Source organism: Monodelphis domestica, chromosome 1 (genome assembly GCF_027887165.1).
Source record: "Monodelphis domestica isolate mMonDom1 chromosome 1, mMonDom1.pri, whole genome shotgun sequence".
Classification (NCBI taxonomy): domain Eukaryota; kingdom Metazoa; phylum Chordata; class Mammalia; order Didelphimorphia; family Didelphidae; genus Monodelphis; species Monodelphis domestica.
The window spans coordinates 664,972,252-664,998,882 of NC_077227.1; the positions used below are offsets into that span (position 1 = coordinate 664,972,252).

A 26,631-nucleotide genomic window follows, 5' to 3' on the forward strand; every position below is an offset into this window, starting at 1 on the left:
CTTTTCATTTTTAAAGTTGTCTATAAGATATAATCTAATCAGCAATGACCAACAGAATATTTTGTCTTGTGATATTTTACTTATTTTATTCATTCATTTATTTTAAACAAAAGAACTCACTAGTCTCAAGATTAAAAAAAGAAAACCCAACAAAACCAAATTGTATGTTAATCTTATTTATTTTAAAATTTCTGGTAAACTTCCTTGTCCTTTGTGTGCTTAACTTCATCCAATTGGTTTTCCTTGAAGCAACCTGACATTGGTGACTGAATGGAGGAGTGTGGTGGCCAAGCTTATTTTGACATCCTACAGGCTTTCTGCTGTAGTGGCACCAGTGGTTCAGAGTTCTTCCCCAGAGGGCCTCATCCCAATGGACACTGATTCGGGTAAGACAAATAAAGAAAATAAGTTAGTAAAAGGAGGCTAAAGATTCATTGTATTTACAGAGTTAGAGTTGAAAGAGACCATAAAAAATAAAAATTAAAAAAAGAGACCATAAAGATCAAACTCTGTCATCTTACAGATCTTTTTTTTTTTTAAACCCTTGCCTTCTGTCTTATAATCAATAGTAGGTATCAATTCTGAGTCAGAAGAGGGGTCAGGGTATGAAAAATAAAATTAATATACAATAATTTCAATATTATATAAGATTTATCAATAATCACTAGATGTAACAAAATAAAAAGGTAACAAAATAAAACCACGTGCCCATGGCTAATCTATCTGTTCAAACAGCCTGCTCCACCCATGTCCCAACCCAGGAAGGAAAGAAAGCTAGCCAGGGAAGACCACCCTATTTATCTCCTATCTACCTCAGTACGTAAAAACAGGAAGTCAGTGGGCTCCTGGGAAATGTAGTTCAAAGGCACAAGATTTCCAATTACACAAGGGCTAGGGATTTGGTGTTAAGCGATTTATTCAGGGTCACACAGCTAGGAAGTATCTGAGGTCAGATTTGAACCTAGGGCCTCCCATCTCCAGTCCTGACTCTATCCACTGAGCCACCCAGATGCCCCAAAGGGAACTGCTTCTTAAGTTGCCCAACTTACACAGCTGGAATGTCACAGTTAGGATTTGCTTGCCCACATTCTATCCAGTGTTGTTTCTTTTAGACCATGTTTCCTCTTAAAAATAATCTTAGTGCTTCATCTGTGTAAATCCTAAATTATAAAGAATTATGATAGTAATAGTAGGAGATTTTATGCGTTATTGTTAGAATTTGCCAACAGAAGGACCTCGATTTTAATCCTTTCTCTGCTATGCGCTATCCACATCACTTTGGCCTCATTTTCTTTATCTGTAAAATTCAGGGATTGGGCAAGGTGCTCTCTGGAGCGAATGATCCCATGCACAGTTAGGAACATGTCGTGTGCGACCTAGGTCCAGCTAACCATCAGGGTGCTTTTCACTTTGGGGCCGTTTGGATTCTTTCTTGGACATCGTCAGGTCTGTGTTGTGGATCATGATTGAAGAAGGGACATAGACAGGGTCTGTGCTTGGAGCCGGGTACTTGGCAAGAACCAGAGCAAATCCTGGAGCATCATGGAGCAGCCAACAAGGCATAGTGTGAGGCCCCAGGGAGAAGACTGCCTGATGCTACCACAGGCATCTGCTATGGGTCTCCAGGCAGGGACAGCCCAGGAATAGAACTCTGGGTAAGAGCAACTCATTGTCTGCCCACCCCGCCTACATCCTGACGAGCTAGGAGACTTGCTTTCAATCTTTAAAGACGTGCAGAGGAATTTAAAGTCAAACACTCCTCTCTGGTGCCAAGTTTGTAAATGAAACTCAAAGCTCAAATGAAAGGTGCCTTTTAAAGGTGGCCATTATAACATGGGAGGGATGTCTTGGGCTGATTTGGCACCGTCCCTATCGCACCCAAGAGGGGCATTTTAGGCAGGAAATGTTGCTTCTTAATCTTTGCTAAAAAAGAGCTGGAAAAGAATTTGACACCGAGGCTCCAGAGATTGGGCTCTACACCTTACTCTACTGTCTGTCTAGGTATTAAACCTCAGCCCTTTGTTTTTCCCATCTGAACAATGGTGGAAAACAGCCAGACTTGTAGATAACAATTGGCCTAGGACTAGCACTGGCAAATGTTGCCAGGAGCACTCCCTGGTATAGGTTTTGCAACCTAGTACCTCCAGTGGTTCAGACAGGTTGGAGAGGTAGGGCAAGCCTTAATCATTGTTATATTCTTCTAAAATATTTCTGGGGGAAGCTGGGTAGCTCAGTGGATGGAGAACCAGGCCTAGAGATGGGAGATCCTGGGTTCAAATCTGGCCTATGACACTTCCTAGCTGTGTGACCCTGGGCAAGTCACTTGACCCCCATTGCCTAGCCCTTACCAGTCTTCTGCCTTAGAACCAATACACAGTAGTAATTCTAAGACAGAAAGTAAGGGTTTTAAAAAATAATAATAATAAAATAAAATATTTCTTCTCATGATCAGGAATTTAAAACACAATATACATCTTTGGACCTCAAATTCTATATTTATGTTGGCCTTTTGTTGTTGCCCATAGCAAAACCTTAGGGAGTACAAGCATTTTACTTTAAATTCCCACAGAGACAGAATTCTCCCAGTGTAGGGTCCAGCAAAAAACCCTAAATATTTTATGTTTATTGTAGCCTTCCCAGCTTTTTCTTATTTGGCCTGTGTCCATTTGTTTGGCTTTAGTAAATCATCCTTATCTTTACTTCAGAAATGAGTTAGATCTGAAGCAGAGATTTTAAATAAAATAACAAATGAGTGCAAAGTGATAATTTCTTTGTCATCAAGAACACTGCCCATTATACATATCTCCTCTAGTGCTTGGTATTGGGCATAGCACAAAGGAGGTATTCTGCAAATGTTTGTTCATTGATCTATTGATTATGGATTATTAGTTTGTCATTTGTCAGTTTTCCCCACTATCTAACTAGTGTTTTTTTTAAGGAGTACCATCTAATTTTAATATCATCCTAAATAAAACACATTTACAAATGTAAAGTTTTGAAAAAAGAAAAACGGTTTCTTCCAAATCTAAATACAGCTTTAATAAAGTACCTGTGCAGTTTAAAAAGTTTGAAACAATTTTAGTTTTAAAAAGTTTAATAGTTCACTTAAATTATTTGCAGAAATAATCAGGAAATTATATTCAAAGGGATAGTGAATCTTCATCTCATTACTGAGATAAACTACAGTTCTACTAACTCCAGGGCACACTCCCTTCTCAGTTATGGTAACTATATTTTTTTAGTCATAGGATCAAAAATAAGAACACACCGTATACAATTATATACTATGATTATCCTAGTAAAATATTTAACAAATTAGTGTCAAATGGCATTTTTACAAATGACTTCAATTATATATCTATATAGCTCAAGTAATTAGTTTTTACTGCTCTACAAGAATTTAATTAAGACACTATATAAATAACTTTTTCAGAATCATAGAATCCATAGTATGAGAACTGGAAGGGACTTTAGAAATAATTTAATTCAGAGGTTCTTAACCTTTTTTAACTCCTTGGTCAACAGTCTGACAAAGCTTCCAGATCTCTTCTCAGAATCATGTTTTAAATGCATAAAATAAAGGAGAACATATAGTATTACCAAGGAAATTAATTATACTGATATACGAGTATCAAAATATTTTTAAAATAAGTTCACACACTCCAAGTTTAGAACCCCAATCTAATTCAACCCCTTTATTTTCCAGAAGAGAAAACCGAGACTCTGAAAAATCATGTGATTTGTTCAGTCACAGATTTAGTTAATAGCAGATCTGCTGGTTCCAACATTCTAGTATTCTTTCCATAACAAGAGGCTGGCTTGTTCTCTTCAGCTGTACACAACTTTTTTCTGTGCACAGGTACAAGAGGCCTCACCTTTGTCTTCAAGCTGGAATTGAGGTCACATCCCCTTAGAAGCCCCATCCCCAGCACCATCCCAGTCCTCCAGGCCCATGGAGTTCACATCCCCTTCCCCCAACATTTTCTCTTTTCTCTCTTTCCCTATTTCTGTGTCTTTGATTCTTTCTTGCTCTGATTCTCTTATTTTCTCTGATTCTTGTTTTCTTTTGTCCTCTCTGATTCTTTCTGATGCTCTCATTCTCTTTGTGATTCTGTCTCTCACTTTCTCATCCATTCTTTCTTGTGATATTCAGAAAATGCTTTGGATTGCTTTTGTTAGTGGTGCCTCTGTAAGAGATCTTTTCTAGTGCTTCACCTTCTATTCTATACGAGTAGAGCTCAAAAATGGTGCACCCTTGAGGATGGGCTCCCGATGCTGGCCTCCTAATATACGTGGCCGCCTCTCCTCTGAGGTCAGGCTAGCTGAATTTGGAAGGGTCTATCCTCTAAAAGCTGACATTTCTAGAAAGTGGCTTTTGCAATAACCTAGTTGTGAGACAGGCTGTGTAGCATGCCTAGTTCAAAGACTTATGATTTCATTGACCCCTGTAGAAGAGGGACTCTTGACCTGTGTAAAGATGAAAATTTTGGGGAAGCTAATAGAGATAGAAATTAGTTTTTCTCTTCAAGGAGTATTATATTTTTAGAGGTTTATTGAAGATTAAGGATTAAAGAAAATACAGGATAAGAAAGCACGCGTCTAGGCCCAGGGGCCTAGACACTCTCACCTACATTATGAAAAGAGCCGTGTCTGCTTGCAAGCGGAAACAGGAAAAGCCGCAAAAGCCTTTCCAATCAGGTTAAATACCCCTTCTTGGTCTCCGCCCAGGTGAGAGTTTAGTGATATTGTAAAGCATTCTGGGGAAGTGGAGCAAGGAATTCTGGGGATTGAAGTCCTGAATTCAAGTCTATTTTTACACCTGTGGACTTCAAAAATATATACATTTGGATAAATTGGATAATGACATTTCAGTATAATTAGTTTCCTTTGTACCCTCTGTTTTTTATTTAATATAGTTAAAAACATTTTTTCTAAGAAGGCATTCTTAGCTTCGACCAGACTGCCAAAGGGACCCCGACACACAAACTATGAAGAGCAAAAAGTTAAGAGCTCCAACCTCCATGGAGACATTCTTACTCACTTTCTACCATCTTGCTTCTTCCCCACCTTGTGTGTGTGGACCTGAAGTGCCCCCATTCACATGTGTGTGCCCACACCCATACGCCTCTTTCACCAGCAGCCCCTTCTCAGTGGGAGCAATGGAGTACTGCAGGGAGTTATTATGCTTTTGACTCCAAAAGAGTTTTCAGTGGTTATGGGTTTTTGTCTCTGTTTTTTTCTGTCTGCTCATTTTCCCAGCCTTTTTTGTGGGGGAGGCTTTTTAGCCTTTATCTTAAAGGTGGGCTCTGTTCTCAGCATAGAGAAGGCGCTCTCTTAAGCCTAGGTCTCTCCTTCCTGCTACCTGTGACAAGGAAATCACTTTTAAAAGACTGATGGTTTACATACCCTGAGCTCTTTTTCTGAGTTTCAGCAAGTTTCAGTTCTTCCAGATGATTCTTGGGACGGCTGGTGGCTTGCAGGACCCAGAGCCTCAGTGCAGGCTTGAGTAGGGCTCTGGGCTTCCCCTTGGGCTAACACCAGCCAGGAGGGGACTGCCTTGCCCTGGGGTTGCTCTGGGTGCAGGTCTTCACTTCAGAGCCTCACTCTAGGCTTACACCAACCTGTGGACCAGGCTGGAATAGGCCAGTCCTGTGCCAGGGTTTGGGACTTCAAGGGGTGGGAGTGGGGTCTCTGCTGTTGACTTAGGCAGGGTCCCAGGGTCTTGAAGTTGGCTTGGGCCCACGTTCGGGACCTGGAGCAGTAGGGGGAGGGTGGGTGGCTTACACTTCTCCATGCATGGTTTTACTTCTGGCTCTGAGACCCCCTCTGCCTGCCTTTCCACTTGCTTTGTGCAGGGGAGTTACTTCACTCTGTCCCATGTTGGTTCTATGACTCCTTTATTCATTTTGAGATGCCCTTTGAAGGTTGGCTAGAGAGGATTCTCAGTGGTTCCAGCGTTCCAAGCTGCTGCTCCGCCATCTTGGCTCTGCCCCCCTCCTAGTCTGTTGTGCTGGGAGGGGAAGATGTGGGCCATCGACTTGTCAATCTCACACATGTTCATTTCTCTCCCAGAAACGGCAAGTCGCTTGCAGATGATTCTCAATGAGATTCAGCCTCGAGACACAAACGATTATTTCAACCAAGTCAAAATGACCAAAAAACTTAACAGCCTTGATTTGGAGGACCTCGCTGCTGGAGCACCAATGATTACTACGTCTATGGAAATGAAAGGTAACCCAACTGCAGATTAAAGATTTCATCCAGCATGATACTCCGAAAATGCTGTAGTTATTGTGAGTCAGTCTGCAGGTCTAGCAAGAAACCTATGTGATGCAGTGGCAGGAAAACCTGAGTTCAAGTCCTGCTTTAGACACTAGCTGCATGTCCTCGGGTTAGTCTTTTACTTTTTCTTCTTTTTTAGTTTTACTCTTTTAGCCTCAGTTTCTGTAGAATGCGATTAGTAATAGCACCTGCCTCACAGGGTTGTTGTGAGGATCAAATGAAATAACATGTAAATCACTTTGCAAATGCTAACTATTATTATCATCATTACTGTTATTATTATGATTTTAACAAGAACATTTCTTTTATTTTCCCCAATTTTATTTTTCTAATTACATGTAATAACAATTTTCCATAAAAGTTTTCTTTAGTTATAAGATCCAAATTATCTCTCTCCTTCCCTTCCCTCCCCCTTCTCGGAGATGGTAAATAATTTGATCTGGATTATACATATATCATCATGCAAAACATGTTTCCATATTATTCATTGTTGCAAGAATTTATTCATATAAAACCAAGCCCTGCCCTCCAATAAAAACCCAATTAAACTAAAGTGAAAAATTGTATACTTTGATCTGCATTCTGACTCCAGCATTTCTTTCTCTTACTCAGAACGTTTCTGTAAAGTAGTGTTTGCAGCATTCTTAGTCCTGAAGATATCTATACATTCCCACTTGAAGGGCTTATGATTTCATTGTTCCCCATGGAATTTGAAGCTCCTGGAGGGCAGGGATTGAACCATTTTTGTCTTTGTATCCCTAACATTGGCATAATAAGTGTTTGGGAAATGCTTGTGACATGATTGACTGGTTGGTATGGGTACTCCATCCACCATTACAACTTAGAACCACTCTCTGCCTTTGTAGAAAGCCTTCATGAATTGTTGAGTGAAAAAATTCATTTCTTAGTGGTCAGCTTTTAAAGGATAGACCCTTCCAAATTCAGCTAGCCTGACCTCAGAGGAGAGATGACCACGTATATTAGGAGGCCAGCATTGGGAGCCCATCCTCAAGGGTGCGCCATTTTGGAGCTCTACTAGCGTAGAATGGAGGGTCATTTCCATCCAGGGTGAAGCACTAGAAAAGATCTCTTAGAGAGGAATCTGTGATGTCCTTAGAAAGCTTTGCCAGCACATCACACAAGGTCCCCTAATGAAAGAGCCTTGATTTGGGAAGTCTGTCTTGAAAAATCTAAAAATAAGACTGCGATGGGAGGGAGAGTTGGCAGAGGGCTCCTGCTGGGTACGTTGGTGAGGCCCTGATGAACATCTGTTGTTGGGGAAGGGTACAGCTCCTGCCAGCATTATGTTTCATGATTATCTGCTTCAGGAGTTGTTAAAATCAAGCTGACTTTTAAAGGAAAGTGAGCCTTTCTCCTCGGGATGAAATGGGAACTTCTGGACTATGTCAAGCCTCCAGCACTTCAGCTCTCACTTTCCATTTAATCACTGGGCAAAGTTATATAACTTTCTGCCTTGTTGTAAAAGGATATTAGAAGCTGAGAGTTTCTTAGGGATTTATTGGTTTTCACGTTCACTGACTAGATTTAAATGGTTTGGGGCTTGCTGCTGTAGCATTTAATGGCATAGAGAAATGAGCTGAGTAATACTTGAGGAGGCCTTAGCTGCCCTCTAGGTGGGGCTGCTGCTACATCATAGAGAATTTTATTGATCGATTTGGAATAAATCCTTGAGAAAATCAGCAAAGGGAAATTACAGTCTTCATATAGAAGGTAGGCCCTAAGGATCATTCTAATAGGGTATGTCACGTGCAGCATTATGCACTATATATTTGTTAGAGTGGGGATTCCTTTTGGGGATGGATGGGTTGGACTAGATGGCCCCTGAGGTATCTTCTGGCTCTCATTTGCTCTAAAAGGGGATTCTGGGTTCTCTTTGCATTGATTTTGATTTCAGTGGTCTTATTTGGACTTCTTCCCAATTTAACAGCCACCTGGACCAAATTATTGAAAAGTGACGTGCCTTTTGTGCTTGGCTGTGAGATAGAAAGAACTTTCTTTTCCAGAGGAAAAACTTAGGTTTGCTGAGAGTTTTAAATGAATAAATCTGAGACTAAATAAAATCTAAACAATTAAATAAATTAGAAAAATAAGGAATTGATTTCCCTAATCTGATAATGGATATAACATTCACAAATAAACTTTTCTTTCTTAAGACTTAACTTAATGGTGCAACAGATTGTATTTATCTCTTTGCTCTTCCCAGAACATTTTTTACTAGTGTTTTTGACTGTACACCTTTGTCCACTCTACTTTCTAGTTCTACAAGTTCTTCCTTCCCCCTTACCTCCATCTTTCCCTGTTGAAATCTCACCTATGCTACCAAGCCCATCCAGCTCAAAGGTTGGGTTTTTTTTGAAGTCTTCCCAAACCCCTCAGCCTCAAGCTGTGAATTCTGACTTCAAGATGGAATGGAAGGAGGAAATAGAGACCTCCTTCCTACCTTTAGCTTTAAAGGACAGAACCAGCCCTCATGAATCCTCTGCAATAGCCTTGGGGAGGGAAACAAGAATACACTCACCAATGACTTATCATTTTGTGATTTTTAGTACCTCCATTTTTTGGGCAAATTAGACATCTCTCCTTTTCAGCACTCTTGGGTACCTGTCATGCATCATCATCAGATTTTAATTTGTAGGTAGTCATTTGTGTGCATGTCTTACTTCCCCAACAATGGCTCCTAAGAGGAGGTATCTTTTAAAAAAAGCGTCCCTAAGGGACCTGTTTTCTTTATGATTGTATCTCCATCCTCAGCCCTGTGCTTTTTGTGTAGTGGTCATTCAGTATACATTGCAGAATTTAATTTGTGTTGGATTTTTTTTTTAAGGTAAAGATGGACAGTCCTGTGATGTAACAGCTCAGGCAGTACTGGTATGTTGCTGGAGAAGTATGAAAGAAGTCGCCTTGCTCCTAGGCATGTTATGCCAACTTGTACCCCTCCAGGCTGTTCCTGAAGCTCCTGATGAATTAGTGACAGTGGAACAGGTAGGGAAGCTCTTCATTTCTTCTTAATGCCTTAAAAAAATTTTTTTTAACCCATGCTATTGTTCTTAGAATCGATATTGTGTATTGGTTCCAAGGCAGAAGACTAGTAAGAGCTAGGCAAAGGGTTAAATGACAGCTAGGAAGTCTCTGAGGCTAGATTTGAACCCAGAATCTCTAGGCCTGGATTTCAATCCACTGAACCATCTAGCTGTCCCATTTGTGTCATTTCAAAGCAGAACATGTCAGAAACTTCTACTTACAACATAACTTTAGAAATTATTATTTTTTTAACTTCTTCTTCTGAAGCTCCTGATGAATTAGTGACAGTGGAGCAGGTAGGGAAGCTCTTCATTTCTTCTTAATGCCTTAAAAAAATTTTTTTTAACCCATGCTATTGTTCTTAGAATCGATATTGTGTATTGGTTCCAAGGCAGAAGACTAGTAAGAGCTAGGCAAAGGGTTAAATGACAGCTAGGAAGTCTCTGAGGCTAGATTTGAATCCAGAATCTCTAGGCCTGGATTTCAATCCACTGAACCATCTAGCTGTCCCCTTTGTGTCATTTCAAAGCAGAACATGTCAGAAACTTCTACTTACAACATAACTTTAGAAATTATTATTTTTTTAACTTCTTCTTCAATATAATTTCACATATTTAATAACTAAGGGAGACTCATGATGGCTGCTTGCCTTTGTCTAGGCATTAAGAACCAAGATTTTTAAAAAGTACATCCGCAGAACTTGATATAATGGTACATTAATAAAAGTACTCAACACCCTAACTTTTGTTTTCCTTTTTCATATACCAGAATTTAGGTTTTGGCTAACTTTGCCTATTGAGTAAGACTTCATACAGCCCTGACAGTTTTGCCCAAAAAAAAAAAAAGCACAATATTGATTGATTGTGAATCTCATGTTTCCTACTACATAGATAATAAAAGTGTAGTTTTTTTGGCTGACTTTTAGCTGAAGACCACAAAGTTAGTTCACCATCTGGGACTGTTCAAGGGACTTGACTGCAGTGTTTACAAGAAATTAGCTTACCACAAGCATTTCATTTGGAAATATTTTAGATTTATTAGATTTCTGTTTTTAATTGATTCCCCTTTCCTTTCCATATGGTTTCAACAAAAATGATTTTCCAGCAAAGATATGCAGCATGTATTTTCTGTTTCACATTTTTCAAATGAAAATAAATATTTACTTTTTCCCAAGGTGTTACAGCATTCTAGAACAAAATAAGAAAGAGTCTATAGTATGTGGCTGCCCTTTTTTGTTCCGTACGCTTCTCATGGTAGTCCATGAGAAGTGCCATGGAGATAATGACAATATTTTTATTCTCACACTGTCTCTAACGTTGGTGTTTTCATATGGTTAGCAGCTGGTTTTGTAATGTTGCAAGGCCCCAAGATAGAGAAGGGCAGAGAATGGTATCGGGCCCCCTCCCACCCCCACCCCACCTTGTACCCTAGTTCCTTCCAAATCAAACAGGCATGTGTGTCCGAGAGTCAGCGTACAGGCAGTGCTGGTGAGTGGCCGCAGTGCCAACGCCAACATCTTCAGCATGGAATCTAGCCATGATTAATGATCGCTGCCCTCGTGTTTCCCATCTTGTTACGAAGTAAACATGTACCAATATTCCCTTCTCTGCTCTTCCCAACTTTCCAAGGACTTGTCAAAACAGCCCCTGTGTGTGTGTGTGTGTGTGTGTGTGTGTGTGTGTGTGGTGTGTACACACATGTTCTCACATGTGGGTGTGGTGACCAACTACTTGCTTTTGGTTTTTCTAGAAGAGAAAAATTAATTTTTTTTCACTAGCTGAGAAAGAAAATCTGTTCTAATAGTACCTACATTTAGTCAGAACCCCAGTACTCATGATGAGAAACTTACAGTCCTGTCACATTTCACGTATCCCTCGGTATTTGAATCTTTTTTATGAAGGAACATATTATGGAGGCATATTTTTACTAAATTATGAATCAGTGAGTGACTATAAAATCAGGAAGACCACATTAATGAAACATTAACTTCTCTTCCTCTCTTTATGGTCCTCAAGTGTGCCTATCTTGTCTGCATGACAGTAGCTTCCATTCTAATGGAGACGAGTCATTTTTCTAGGTGGTAGTTCGTGTGATAATCTCATACACAAATGTGTTAGAAGCAGCTGACCATGGAGCGAAACAGCTGGAGTTCAGTGTCTTTTGTGTTGTTTCTGAATCTATTGTATGTTGGGTAAAAGTAGGCACTGGTTTAGTAAAACACGATTCAGAAATGGCCAAAAAAAGATAGAGAGCCTCCAATGAATCAAAAAGGAGTTCCTCCTAGATTCCTTTAGAATGTTCTGTTCAGTTGTTATTCAATTGTGTCGGACTCTTCATGATCCCGTTTGGGATTTTCTTGGCAAATACGCTGGAGTGGTTCGCCATGGTCTTCTCCAACTCATTTTACAGATGAGGAAACTGAGATAGATGGACAGTAAATAAGTTGCCCAGGGTCACACAGCTAGTAAGTGTCTGAGGACAGATTTGAGCTTAGGAAGAAGAGTCTTCCTAATTCTAGACCTAGTGATCTATCTACTGTGCCACCTAGCTAAAATATTCTACTTATGTATTTAAAATGGGATTTTATTACAAAGATTGAATTTTCACACCATTAACTGTTTAGAATCCCATCTGTTACTTAAAGCAATATTGACTTGTATTTTGGTCCCATGGACACCCCTAACTCTGGCATAAAAATTATAGTACACTTTGAATTCAAATCTGTTATAATATTTACATTTGCATTGATTGGATCCTGAAATTTATTTGTAGATATTGAATGTGTGTAGTAAGTTGACTTACATTCATTATTGGAGAAAGGAGAAGAAAAGGAAAAAACGGTTGAAGGAATGATTTTAATGTAGCATAAGGACCTTATAAAATCCCCTCCATCATTTCTCTTTGAACCAGTTCAGCTCCACGTTATTCTTTACCCTTGAGTCCTTGGCCTCCTTATCCTATGTCTAGTTATGCCTTGCCAGTCACCATCTACTAATTTCATTCCTATTCTTGTACTTCTGAAGAGAGCCAGGGCAAATTATGAAACAAAACCTTATTGAGGGGGTCCACTTCAGATTTATACCATATTATCTTAACTGAGCCCTCACTGCCACAAGGGAATTCTATAACATTTCTGTAATTGATTCACTATCCCACTCACCACATGTGGCTTTTCTAAACCCTTTTGCCCTTCCTCAAAGCTTCAGTGCTTCCCCTTCCTTTTACCTTCTCATCTGAGAACCTTCTTCATATTTCACTGAAAAAATTGGACCTCTTCAAAAAGAACCTTTCCCTTCCTCCTGTCATCTTTCAGATACTTTCTGTCATTATCTCTGTCTTCACCTTTGTCTCACATAAAAATATGGGTGTTTTTACCAAGGCACAAGTGGTCTCATTCCATCCTCCTCTCATCTCTCCACTCACTCATTTGTCTTCAGTTTATTCCTGTCTACATGCTGCCTTCTTATTATCAACAAACATGCTCTTCTTTCCCCCATGTTCAAAAAACCCTCCAATGATTCCTCCGTCTCTGCTAGCTATTCTCTTTTATCTCTGCCTTTTTGTGGCTAAAGTCCATGAGAAGACCATTCACAATAGGTGCCTCTGCTTCCTTTCCTCTCATTCCTATTAACTCATCACAGTCTGGCTTCCAACCCTATTCTTCAATGGATACTGCTTTCTCCAAAATGACAAATGAACTCTTTTTTTAAATTTTTTATTTATTTTTTAACATTATTTTAACAAATGAACTCTTTAAAAAATGAAGCAGGCCAGATTTGAACCTAGTACCTCCCGTCTCCAGACCTGACTCCCTGTCCCTGCCCCACATCTAATCTCTTGCCAAATCAAATGGCCTGTTCTCATGCTTTATTCTTGCATTCTCTCCAGCCCTTTTCACTGTCCATCATCCTTTTCTCCTTGATAACCTGTTTAATCTGGGTTTTGGGGACACTGTGCTTTCTGGTGCTCCTCCTATCTATCCGACTGATCCTTCTCAGTTTCCTTTGCAGGCACCTCATCCAAATCCTGGCTATCCAGGGGTGAACCAAGGCTTGGCTCTGCCCTAGGCTTTCTTCTCTTCTCACTTTCTACTATTTTACTTAGTGATCTCATCAGCTGCTCTGGATTCAATTATCGGTTCCACAGGGATGATTCACAGATCTGCTTATCCAGCCTTCATCTCTTGCCCATCCCCATTCTCAAGTGTTCACATGTCCATTGGGCATCTCTAACTGGACATCCTGTAGACATCTTAAACCGAACATATCCCAAACTGAACTCATTATCTTTTTTTCTTTTAAACCCATTCCTTCTGCCTTTATACTACGAATCGGTTCCAAGCCAAAAGAACAATAAGGGCTAAGCAATGGGGGTTAAATGACTTGTCCACGGTCACCCAGCTAGGAAGTGCCCGAGGCCAGGTTTGAACCCAGGACCTCCTGCCTCCAGACCTGGATTTCAATCCACTGAGCCACTCTTGAACTCATTCTCCTTCCATAAAACCCATCTTTCATCCACATTTCCTTATTACCTTTAAGGGTACCCCCATTCTCCGAGGCACCTAGACTGGATACCTAGGTGTCATCCTCTATGGCTCATGCTCTCTCCCTGCTCACATCCAGTCTGTCAACCTTTATAACAGCCGTCATACCTGCTCCTTTGTCTCCTGACCTTGCTCCTCCTCTGCTGCAGGACCTCCTCCCCTTCCAACTAGGCTATGGCAGACGTCTGCTCAGCAGACAAAGAACTCAAAGCTTGGCTCTAAACATGTCAACCCTTCCTCGATAAATTATAGTGGATCCTTATTTCCTCCGGGATCAAGCAGAACATCCTGTCTGGCTATTAAAGCCCTTCGTAACCTAGCCCCTTCCTGCTTCCCTGGTGTCTTATCTCCCCCCCTCTAAGCACTCCAGGATCCAGGGCCATTCCTTGGGGATGGCACTCAATCTCCCAACTCCAGGCATTGCCACAGTCCACCCGCTCCCCTCCACCATGTTTGAACTCTCTCGATTCCAGTCCCACCTTCTGCGAGCCTTTCCTGATCCCTCTTAATTCTAATGATTTCCTCCTCCAGTTTACCCTGCATGTGCCTTGTTGGTCCATACATTTCCCATCATACTGTGAGCTCCTTGAGGGCAGGGATTGTTTTTACCTTTCTTTGGTGTCCGGTACGTGGCGTAGTGCCTCGCATAAAGTCAGTGTTTAATAAATGCTTGTTTATTGACTGATTTACAAGAGAATTGTAGCTTTGTAGCTTCCTTGACTTTTAATTAAAAAAATAATTTGAGTTTGCTATCAAGATGACTGCTTAAATTAGAGGTTGGCCCCTCCTGTTTGAGGATGGCAAAATCTGGAGGTGGAGGTCAATGCAAGAATCGAAGGGACTGAGGACACAAACAAGTGGGGCTGACCCCTTCCCCAGGCGTGCAGCGAGGGACACAGCCCTATCACAGAGCTCCAGTTCAGGAACCATAGCTGAAGAGATGGAGGTGGAGGTCAATGCAAGAATCGAAGGGACTGAGGACACAAACAAGTGGGGCTGACCCTTCCCCAGGAGTGCAGCGAGGGACACAGCCCTATCACAGAGCTCCAATTCAGGAACCATAGCTGAAGAGATGGAGGTGGAGGTCAATGCAAGAATCGAAGGGACTGAGGACACAAACAAGTGGGGCTGACCCTTCCCCAGGCGTGCAGCGAGGGACACAGCCCTATCACAGAGCTCCAATTCAGGAACCATAGCTGAAGAGATGGAGGTGGAGGTCAATGCAAGAATCGAAGGGACTGAGGACACAAAGTGGGGCTGACTCCCTCCCCAGGAGTGCAGCGAGGGACACAGCCCTATCACAGAGCTCCAATTCAGGAACCATAGTGAAGAGATGAGTAAATCAAGGAAAATACCATCTCGTCTCAAACGTTATTGCAAAACTGATTCTGTAGTACTTACAAGCAGAGACTCAAAATAAAAAAAAAAATTCTCTCCAAGGATTATGTAAATACTTAGAAGAAATGAGAAAAAGGCTAAGAAAATAAAGACTCCTAAGAAAGGCACTGGGAGAAGAATAAGTAGCTTAGAAGAGACTGTGGGAAACATTAGCCAAGAAGTGGAATCCCTGAAAATGAGAAAAGACAATACAGTAACCAATGACTGTTCTAACAGGGGGAGAAGCAGCAAATGTCCCTTCAAGACCTTAATATCTTCAAAAGATATCAAATGAATTAAACAAGGAAAACAGAGGTCCTGGGGAGAGAGGGAGAAATTGGATCTGTTCTAAAGATTTTAAGAGGGGAAAGAGAAGGCAAGGTAAAAGGAGGAATATACTAGCAGTAAAGAGAGGAGGAAGAAGAGGGTCAGATTTACTTCTTTTCATAATTGGGGTGTGTGTGTGTGAAAAATAGATTAATGTGGAGGGGAGTGGGCATCCGATGAATCTCACTTATCTGAAATGGAAAAAGGAGGATTGAACACACATTTAATCAGTTTATTTAGAAACATATCAAACAGCAAGGAAACAAGCAAAGATAGTGAAGGGGAGGAGAATTAAGAGAAAGAATAGTTCTGGAGAAGGACTAGTCATAAGCAAAAGTAATTTCCTGATCCTTAAGGAGGAATTAAAAGAGGAAGAAAGAACTAGAATTTCGAGGGTTGCTTTCGGTAGCAATTGGGGAATGGCTGAACAAATTGAATATGAATATTATGGAATATTATTGTGCCATAAGAAGTGACAGACTAGATGATTTCAGAGTATGCTTGGTAGTATGAATTGTTGCAGAGTGAATTGAGCGAACCAGAACATATATGAAGACAGCATTAAGAGAAGCAACTTTGGAAAGGCATAGAATTTTATTGTTGTTGTTTTTAGCCTGTATCTTATGTCTTAGAATCAATACTAAGTATCAACTCCAAGGCAGAAGGGCAGTTCCTGGGTTAGGCAATGAGGGTTAAGTGACTTGCCCAGGGTCACACAGCTGTGTCTGAGGTCACATTTGAAGACCTCCCTTCTCCAGACCTGGTTTTTTATCCACTGAGCTACCTATCTGCTTGGAACATAGGCTTATTATTATATGAAACCTTTACCTTCTGCCTTAGAATCAATACTAAGTATCAGGTCTAAGGCAAAAGAGTGGTTAGGGCTAGGCAATTGGGGTTAAGTGACTCACCCAGTATCCGAGGTCAATTTGAACCCAGGACCTATCATCTCAAAACCTGGCTCTATTCACCGAGCCACTTAGCTGTCCCCCAAGCACAGAATTCTGATCAAAGAAAGGAGCAGCCATGTCTTTAGCAGGCATATGGTTCAGCATGTTATCTACCCTCTGACAGAAAGGTAAGAGCACAAGGGGCAGAGACATGTATTTGGACATGGATTCATTTTTCTGACTGCTTACTTGTTACAAGGGTTTTATTTTTTCTTTCTTACTTTTAGTGGGTTGGTGGGGTGGAGGGTGTTGAGATTAGGAGGATAGCAATGGTAATACCAGAAAAAAGGGCCATCATAAGCATTATTTTTAATACCCCAAAAAGAGCATAAAAGGAATTCAGAGGAAGCATTGACAAGCAGAACGGTTTTGAAAGTAAAGTGTAGAATTTATCATATTTTTTTTATTTTTAAAGCAAATGCTATGAAATAGACTCTTCATTGGAAGGGCAAATATTGAAGCTGGAGCTTAAATGCTTTGGCCATATCATGAGAAGGCAGGACTCCGTGGAAAAGACCCTGATGCTGGGGAAGATTGAATGCGAAAAGCGTAGGGAATAGCAGTGGATGAGATGGACAGACTATGAGAGGTAGAGGCAGATAGGAGGGCCTGGTGTGCTGTAGCCCAGGGGTTCACAAAGAGTTGGAAAGGACTGACTGAACAACGGCAACATGAAATAGAATCTTTTCATGGTTTCATATTGATTGTGTGTGTGTCCTGCACTGTGCATAAAAATGAAAATTTTAAGAATTTAAAAATAAAATTATAATTTCAAAAAAAGATATTTTGTTGCTTTGAAGCACATGGAGGCTTCCTCTCTTAAAAGAAGCTTTTAGCCTCCCACAAAGCTTTGCTGCCAGGCCTCCACCAAATCTGGCTATCCTGTGCCTAGTGGCAATGACAGGGGGACCTCATCCCTGCTGCCACCGTCATTTGTTGGACCCCAGGTCCAGACACCTAAGCAGCAGAACCACAACTTGAACCCCCAAACAGAATAAGCATCTGGGCTGTTTGAATATCCTTTGGGGTGAAAAAAAATCTCACCCTCAGTTATTACCTTGCTCTTTCTTCTAGGAGCTGTTTATCTGCCCAATTTTAACAGGATAATGAGATTGGAAATTAGGAGGTCTCTCTGCAGAACTGAGGCAGGTTCTTTCTGTTCCTTGATTTATTTGGGGTCTTTTCTAATTTTTTTCTTTTCATAGGCTGTGGCCTTTTGCCAGTTGTGTGACTAGATCACAGACACACAGATTGGAATTTTAGAACAGGTAGAGAGGGAGTGAGAGGAATAAATGGCAAATTTTGTTGCTGTAGAAAAGGAGCAGAGAGGGCTACTGTAAGAAGAGCCAATAAATCAATTTCAATGTAAGACTCAAAGAAGTCCGGTTGGAAGGCACGTCACAAATCATCCATTCCAATGTTCTCATTTTGTAGATAAAGAAACTAAGGCTCGGGAAGAAGTCAAGTTTTTTGCTCAAGTTCTAAATCTCACTAGTGGCAGAGCTGGGATTTGAACCTAGTCTTCCTTACAGCCACCATGATCTTTCCACTGTTGTCCTCTCCGGGTTTGATTTTACAAATTAATATGTACCCAGGGGTCTGTTAATGCTGCCTCCTACTGTGTAATCACACAATGAAAGGTTCTTTCATAATATCCCTGTACAAGAGTCAGAGATAAAACCACCTTTGAGGGATGTAAGTTGAGAAGCTTAAGGAGTGAGTGGGGCAGGCAACCTTATCGTTCAGCTTCCTGACTTGAGTGTGTCTCAGTTTCATGCTTGATCTTTCCCTAATGTAGGGCTTTGGATTGATAGACTTGGTTGGTGATCTTTCCAAGGGATATGTGACACCCATGTGCTTAGTCCCAGATGTGAAGAGGTACTGATTTGTAAGAATTTCCTCTATCCAGGGCCTTAGCATATATTTTCCTCTGTAATTTTAGAGCAGAGGTTGAACTAAGGCATTGGGTTGGGTTTTCATATTGACCTTCCTCTGCCTGCTTAGCATTTATTGCTAGAGAAAACAGCCATTGCCTGCTGTCATGGTTTCCTTTTTCTTCTCTTTTACAATATAAGCAGCTGACTTTTTTTTTTTTGCATCCCTCTAGTTTCTTTTATTTCTGTTTTTAGTTACTCAGAAATGTCCTGTAAATAGGGTGTGTACATTTTACTAGCTTTGAAAAGAGTCTGGAGTTCTTTTCTCCAACTATAGCCTGTTTCATTGATGACTACTGGTTTTTAACCAATAATCATCTCAAATTATATCAACAGTTGAAATATTATGTTTATTAAACTAGTTCAGCTTCCTGAATCTAAAGGCATATTTTAGGGCTTTTTCTTACAACTTGATGAAATATTCTGGACTAAATTGCCTTTTCCATCCCAATTCCCTCAGGTTTCTGACTTGTGGGGGGAAATAGCCATTCTACAAAAACTAGAAAATGATGAGACAAATACCAGATCCAGGAGCAAAGTAGATTGTTAACTCCTCAAGGTTAGGGAGTATATCATATATATTTTTGGACTCCTCTTATAGGATTGTAAACAGGGCAGAGGGCTTGGGTATTTAATGAATACTTCTCAAATTGAATAACATTGAATAAAAGCTAATCAAATTTAGATATGGAAGAAAGTTGAGGAGTTAATCATTTAGCAGTGTTTATCAGAGATTTAGCAAGCAGACATTGGGTGTGTTGAGGCAAAGGATGCACTGAAGTTTTAAGAGATTGTATTTTCTTTCACCACTACCACTACTTTACTGCCATCTTCCCCTTAGACCCTGATGGAGACAAATTAGGACCCTAAACCCAGAAACCTTGGGAAGAGCCATGCTTTCAGCCACCATCATGGGGAACAGACTCAGTGGAGAGGCAGCCTGGAAATAGATCTTGTAGGGGGTATGGCCACAACCACTGGAGACTGGGAAGGAAAGTTCTTGCAGTTCAAGTCCTTGGCATTGTCAAATGATTCAAACATCAGTGGAAATGACATTAAAGAAGAGTAATTACCATCTGCACAGGGCTTTATACATGGAAAGTGCTCAACAAATAAATGATCTTCCCTTCCCTTCCTTCCTTCCTTCCTTCCTTCCTTCCTTCCTTCCTTCCTTCCTTCCTTCCTTCCTTCCTTCCTTCCTTCCTTCCTTCCTTCCTTCCTTCCTTCCTTCCTTCCTTCCTTCCTTCCTTCCTTCCTTCCTTCCTTCCTTCCTTCCTTCCCTTCCTTCCCTTCCTTCCTTTCTCCCTTCCTTCCCTTCCTTCCTTCCTTCCCTTCCTTTCTCCCTTCCCTTCCTTCCTTTCTCCCTTCCTTTCTCCCTTCCTTCCTTCCCTTCCTTTCTCCCTTCCTTCCTTCCCTTCCTTTCTCCCTTCCCTTCTTCCCCCCTTCCTTCCTTCTGCCAGCTAGAGTGATAACACACTAAGTTAACATAATATTCCTTTCAAGTCAACACACAGTCTTATGTGTAAGGCATTTTATCAGGTGCTAATATTATTATTTTTTTTTTTAATAAGCCCTTACCTTCTGTCTTGGAGTCAATACTGTGTATTGGTTCCAAGGCAGAAGAGTGGTAAGGGCTAGGCAATGGGGGTCAAATGACTTGCCCAGGGTCACACAGCTGGGAAGTGGCTGAGGTCAGATTTGAACCCAGGACCTCCTGTCTCTAGGCCTGGCTCTCAATCCACTGAGCTACCCAGCTGCCCCCCAGGTGCTAATATTATAAGGCCAGTTGACTGATCATATGGTGATACCCTTCTTCCTCCTCCATGAAAACAGAGAAGTTTGGAGAAGGAGTGCCTGGAGGAGGGGAAATGAGCTTGTACCTGTTGCTTTTGGGGTACTTGTGAGGCAGAAACTGAAAAGTCTTGGGCATTTGGAGATGCAACCTAGATTCAGGAGTCCTTTGTGTATAAATGATCATTGGACCTCTATGTGAGTGGATGAGCTCACCAAGGGAGAGAGTGAAGATAAGAAGAGAGCACCTGGAACAGAGCCTCAGGGGCAGTCTCCCATAGGGACTGCAGATGGATGAGGAACCAGCAGAGGAGAATGAGTCTTGTTCAGTTTGGCCCCGGGGGTAGCACTAGGAACAGTGAGGGCAAATGAAAAAATAGCAGATTTCAGTATTATGGAAGGAAAAATTTACTCATGATTTTATTTCTGTCATGACTAACTCTTTGTGACTCCATTTGGGGTTTTCTTGACAATAATATAGGAGTGGTTTGCTATTTCCTTTTCTAGATTATTTTACAGATGAGGAAACCGAAGCAAGCAAGATTAAGTGACTTATCCAGGGTCAAACTGCTAGTAAGTACCTGAGGCCAGATTTGAACTTAGGTCTTCCTGATGCCAGCTCTGGTTCTTTATCCATTGCATCATCTAGCTGCCTTCTACTTCATCTATGCCTTCATTTAAGTCATTGAGAAAAACATTAAAGAGCCCAGGGTCAAGCAGAGATCCTTATGACTCTCCAATGGACAGATCTCTGTCTATTTGTATCTAATCTTTTGGGATGCCCAAACATCAGTTACCACTCTTGAATCCAGCCAGGCTTTCTTGGTGAAGAAGACATTTCTACTGGACTATGTCTGATATTGGGCCAAGTGGCATAGTGGAAAAAGCATCAGTCTTAGAGTTAGCAAGACCTGAGTTCAAATGGTGCCTGAGAGGTTTACTTCTTGACCCTGAGTAATTCACTTTAACCTTTGCCTGCCTTAGTTTCCTCAACTGTAAAATGGGAATCATCATAGCACCCTCCCATTTCAATACTCAAATGTGTTTGGCAAATTAAACTAGTCAATAATGACTCGTTTTAGAAAAAAGTGCTTAGCAAATTAAAGCAGTTGATAATGAAAAGGCCCAAGCAGGGCCTCCTCCCTGGAGCTGTGCCTGCAGAGGGGAATCTTGTTCAGATACAGATTGGACCAGAAAGCCATGGAGTTCCCTTCTAACCCTGAGAGTCTGGGATTCAGTGATTTGAAATTCGGAGGATTTTGGTTTTATTCCTGATTCTGGTTTATAAAGACATTTTTAAAGTCGCTTTGGGCCTGATGGGTTCAAAAAAGATTTATTTTGCCGCCCTTGCAGCATGAATGACTTTGTGAAGGGCACTGTGGAAATAGTGAGTGTAGATCGTAACACGGCGTCTGCCTTCCAAGTATTCACAGTTGGCAGTGGGAACCAAGACAGAAATATATGCAATAGTCATGCTATTTATTGGCTCCCACCTCAGGGCCAGCTCCTGTGGGACCTGCTCTGGCCTCACTCTACCTTTCCAGCCTTTTCTTACCCCTCTGCCCACTTCAGACCCTCCTGCCTTCCCTCCTGCCCCAATTCCCCTTGCCCAGCTGAAGGCTCACTCTCCCCATAAAGTTCTCCAGGACTGCTTGAGCACCTACTAGATTTCTCATGGACTTGAAAGATTTTCTTTGTCATCAGGAGTTGAAGGGATCTGAGCAACCATCATGTTCAACCTTTGCCTCAATAACACTTTTCTCTATAGTTGTGGCATACAGGTGGTCATTGACCTTTGGATTAGGTTGGTCCCTATGCCACATTTGGAGAGTTCTGGTCATTAGGAAATAGGTTCTTGCCTCAAGCCTCAATAAGTCTCTCTGAAACTTGTACCCATTGCTTCTAATTCTAGCATCGAGGCCTTTTAAATTTAATTGTGGTTGGACTCTGAATATTTATATAGATTGTCACCAGGGATTTAATTTCTAAATCCCAAAATGAATTACTAAAGTAAATGGAATTTATAATAGTTTATTTACAATAGAAGGAAGATATTAAGGAAGAGAGAAAAAGAGAGAGAGAGAGATAGAGTTCTGGCATCCACTGATGACCAGTTAGAATTTCTAAGTCCCAGTCAGGGGAAAAGAGTCTCAAGACGATGGACCTGGAGGCTTCATGCCTCCAGAAAGGTGGGGTCACTAAGTCAGCCTTTCACTCACCAAAGGTGACCATCTAAAGGAAAGCAGTCTGAGGTCTCCTGCATGAGTTCCTCCAGGGTTGAGTTCCTCTTCCAGTCTCTCCTCAAGTGTCTGTCCTCCAGTCCAACTCCGAGTCAGAGTTCTTCTATCTCCCCTTCTATGGTCCTCTTTTTAAAGATCTTTTTCTCTTGTGTCACCTCCCCTAAATTTCATGTCTACCAATCACAGTAGACGCTCTGCTCTAGAACTGCCCAGAAGGCAATTAGTCAATTCTAATTCGTTACCTACTATCACACATGTGGGTCACAGACCTCCCATCTCATGATTAAGTGGGAGATTTACACCCTTGGTGATCAGATCTAACATGGGCAGATCTTCCCACTCTACTACAAGTACTGTGCTTACATTTCTGGGGATTAAATCAACAAATAGACAGAAGATTACAATTCAATCTTCACAATCAAGGAAGAGCTAAGTACCTTCATTGTTATAAGCAGGGGAGAGCTAAATTCAATCTTCACAGGCCCAAGCAGACCACCAGGCCTGCTCCTTCTCCTGCTCCCTCCCCTTCAGATAGTGGAAGCCAGTGAATCTGATTGCCCTTCTTTTCTCTCTAAAAACTCCCCTTTTTTTTAGAGAGACCCTCATGGATTGTCATTGGAAAACCCATTGCCTTTATTAATACCTTTCCTAAAATGGGCTTCCTTGGGCTGAACCCAGATTATGTCTGACCAGAATAGAATCCAGGGGAATGTCACCCTCCTCATCCTAGACTCTGTGCCTCCCTCAGTACCATACAATGGAGTGTTTTAATTGTTCATCATTTGTTAAGTATGTTAGATCTGATTTCTTACTGAAAACTCCTTGAGAATGGAGACCCAATTTTATGCTTCTCTTGTGTTCTTCCCCAAGTTTTAGCACAAAGCTGGCCATATAACAGGATGTTTTAAAATTTAAATAAACAAATAAATGAATAAATTTAATTAAATAATATAATAATAAAATCTTTAAATGTTTAAAATAAATTTTTATTGATATCTGTTTACTTAACTAAAGTTTTACCTAGGCTCTCTCCATTCCTTTCTCTATTCCAAAGAGCTATGCTTTATTATAAACCTGATTCCAAAGAACAAATCGTATATTTTAAAATGGAAGAAAAATTAGCAAAATTGATGAATTTGTCAAAAATGTCTAAAAATATGTGCAATGTATGAGGCCTAGGAACTTCATATTTCATATAAAAGGATATTCTAGAAGTCCTTTTTTTTAACATTAAGACCCTTATCTTCTGTTTTAGAATCAATACTGTGTATTGGTTCCAAGGCAGAAGAGAGGTCAAGGCCAGGCAATGGGGGGTTAAGTGACTTGCCCAGGGTCACACAGCTAGTAAGTGTCTGAGGCCAGATTTGAATCTAGTACCTCCCATCTCTAAGCCCAGCTCTCAATCCACTGAGCCACCCAGCTGCCCCCTGTTCTAGAAGTCTTTACTGATTCATTGATAACAGGATGTCTACCCTTTTTCATACAAATATTGTATGGGAGTGCCATTAGGTGACTAAGTTGGTAGAGACCCAGGCCTGGAGATGGGAGGTTCTGGGTTCAAAATATGATCTCATATACTTCCTAGCTATATTACTACGCAAGTCATTTAACCCCAATTTCCTGGCTCTTGCTGCATTTCTGCCTTGCAACCAATCCTTAGTATCTATTTAAGGGTTTTATTTTATTTAATTTGGGGGAAATTTTATTTAATTAATTTAGAATAATTTTCCATGGTTACATGATTCATGTTCTTTTCCTCCCCTCCCCCCATCCTATTTAAGGGTTTTAAAAGTGAATAAATAAAAATAATGTAGGAGCACAAGTACTACATAGAATGAGAAAGAATAAGCATTTATATGAGACTTACTATGTGCCAGGCACTATGCTAAATGCTTTACAAATATTATCTCATTTAATATTCTCAGCAACTCTGTAGATCCTGTTATTATCCCCACTTTATGTTGACAAAATTGAGTCAATCAAAGGTTAAATAACTCACTCAGTGTCCCATATCTAGGAAGGATGTGAGGCTAGATTTGAACTGGGGTCTTCCTGATTCTAGAGCCAATACTCTAATCACTGTGTTACCTAGCTGCCCACAAATGTATCTGAAAGTGGAATGGGTTTTAGTGATTTAAGTTTCAATGAAATCGAGTTTTAAAAGTAATTTTAATTTAATTAAAACTACTTTTAATCAACAAAGTTTTTCTATCTTACTATTGCTTTAGAACAACTCTGCCTCTTGGTGACCTAACTCTTAATTAAAGCCACCTCTTCCCATCCTGTGCCACCACACACACACATACACACACACAGAAACATACGCATTGTCGTTATCTCTGTCTCTTGTCTCTTTCTCTCTCCATCTCTGTTCCTCTGTCTGTTTCTCTTTCTTTTACCCCCTCCCTTCTCTCTCCAGCCATGACCAAGCCTCTCAGGGCTCACCTTCTTCTGTGAGCCAACCCTCTGTTTTCCAGCCACTGTTTGAGAACTACACACACCGGATACTTGATTCACGTAGCCAATGTATAAGAAGATTGGACATTTTTATTTTGTGCTGTTTGATTTAGACTTCATTCAAAGTCAATGAGAATAACAGACAGCACTGAAAATCTGATCTCAGAAATGATAGTTGCTGGAGGGGATGAGAGAAAAATAGGTTCATGAATGACCAGTTGGTGGAGTAGTGGACTAGATCGACCATGCTAGAGAACAGTTTGGAGCTATGTCCAAACTATGCATGTCTCTCAGCCCAGCAATACTATCCCTAGGTCTGTATCCCAAAGAGATAAAAGAGGGGGGAAAGGACCTACCTGTACAAAAATATTTACAGCAGCCCTTATAGTAATGGCAAAGAATTGGAAATGGAGGGAGTGCTCACCAATTGGGGAATGGCTGAATAAGTTGTAACATAAGATTGTGATAGAGTACTATTGTGCTATAAGAATGGAAGAGGGGAGGAATTTCAGAAAAATATGGTGAGACTTACTTGAACTGATGCAAAGTGAAATGAGAAGAACCAGATACACAGGAATAACAATGGTGCAATGATGAAAAGCTTAGCTACTCTGATTAATGCAATGATCCAAGACAGTTCCAAAGGGCTCATGAAAAACGCCACTGCTTCTTTAAAGTGTTTTTAAGGTTTTTAAGGGTTTTTTTAAACCCTTATCTTCTGTCTTGGAATCATTACAGGGTATTGTTTCCAAGGCAGAAGAGTGGTAAGGACTAGGCAATAGGGGTTAAGTGACTTGCCCAGAGTCACACAGCTAGGAAGTGTCATAGGTCAGATTTGAATCCAAGACCTCCCATCTCTGGGCTTGGCTATCAATCCACTGAGCTACCCAGCTGTCCCCGGTGATGAACTCTTGAATGCAAAACAAAGTATAATTTTTTCACTTTGTCCATTGTCCTGCCTTTTTTTTTTAAAATGGCCAATATAAAAATGTTTTGTATGATTTCATGTGTATAATTGATGCCAGGTTGCTTGCTTTCTCAGTAGGTATGAAAGGGTATAGGAGAAAGGGGAAAAAATTAGAACACAAAAATTTTAAAGGGAAAGAATTCTAAAAATAATTTATTAAAATGAAAAAAATCTTATCTCTTCTAATTGATTAGCACAAGGCATTTCTAATATGCATTATAGGTGACTACCTCAATTTATTAACAAAATTATTTCATGTTGAACCTATTCTTTCTAGAATGTGTTTTGACATCTGTCATATTTTTTTTAAAAAATGTTACCCTGGTTAACTAAGGAAGTGCAAGGATTCCTTCATTATAACTTTCTATTTTTAGTTTTTGTGACTTGAAATACCTTCTAAGAAACTTTTGAAAATCAGGTAGGTATGTGTGTGGGGTTTTTTTTTTAGTTTTATTTTTTAAAAAGATAGTCTCAGAGTTAGAAAATTGATTTCTTTCCTGCTTCCTCCTCATGGTAAGATTTGGTATTCTAAACTTTTTGTGCTGGTTAGGAGACAAATACAACGTGGATTCAAATCTATAATAGGAGAGGAAGCAAAAATAGTTTATAAGTTCTTTCATGTGGGATGAAATGATAAAATCCACGTGCATTTATTCTGCTCTGACTGTGACTACAGGTGAGAAAGTCTCTTTATTATAAACCCTAAATATTAATTTCATTA

General features: G+C 40.5%; 1 protein-coding gene across 3 annotated transcripts in view; it reads left to right on the forward strand.

The window, feature by feature from the left end:
• Positions 1-26,631, forward strand: part of THADA (THADA armadillo repeat containing) — a 449,835-nt gene that overhangs the window by 50,407 nt on the left and 372,797 nt on the right. For all 3 annotated transcript variants that reach the window (XM_056822946.1, XM_056823050.1, XM_056823006.1), the window contains 3 exons: positions 250-386; positions 6,073-6,231; positions 9,128-9,285. In XM_056822946.1, the coding sequence (XP_056678924.1) occupies positions 250-386; positions 6,073-6,231; positions 9,128-9,285 (454 nt within the window). The remainder of the gene's footprint in view (positions 1-249; positions 387-6,072; positions 6,232-9,127; positions 9,286-26,631) is intronic.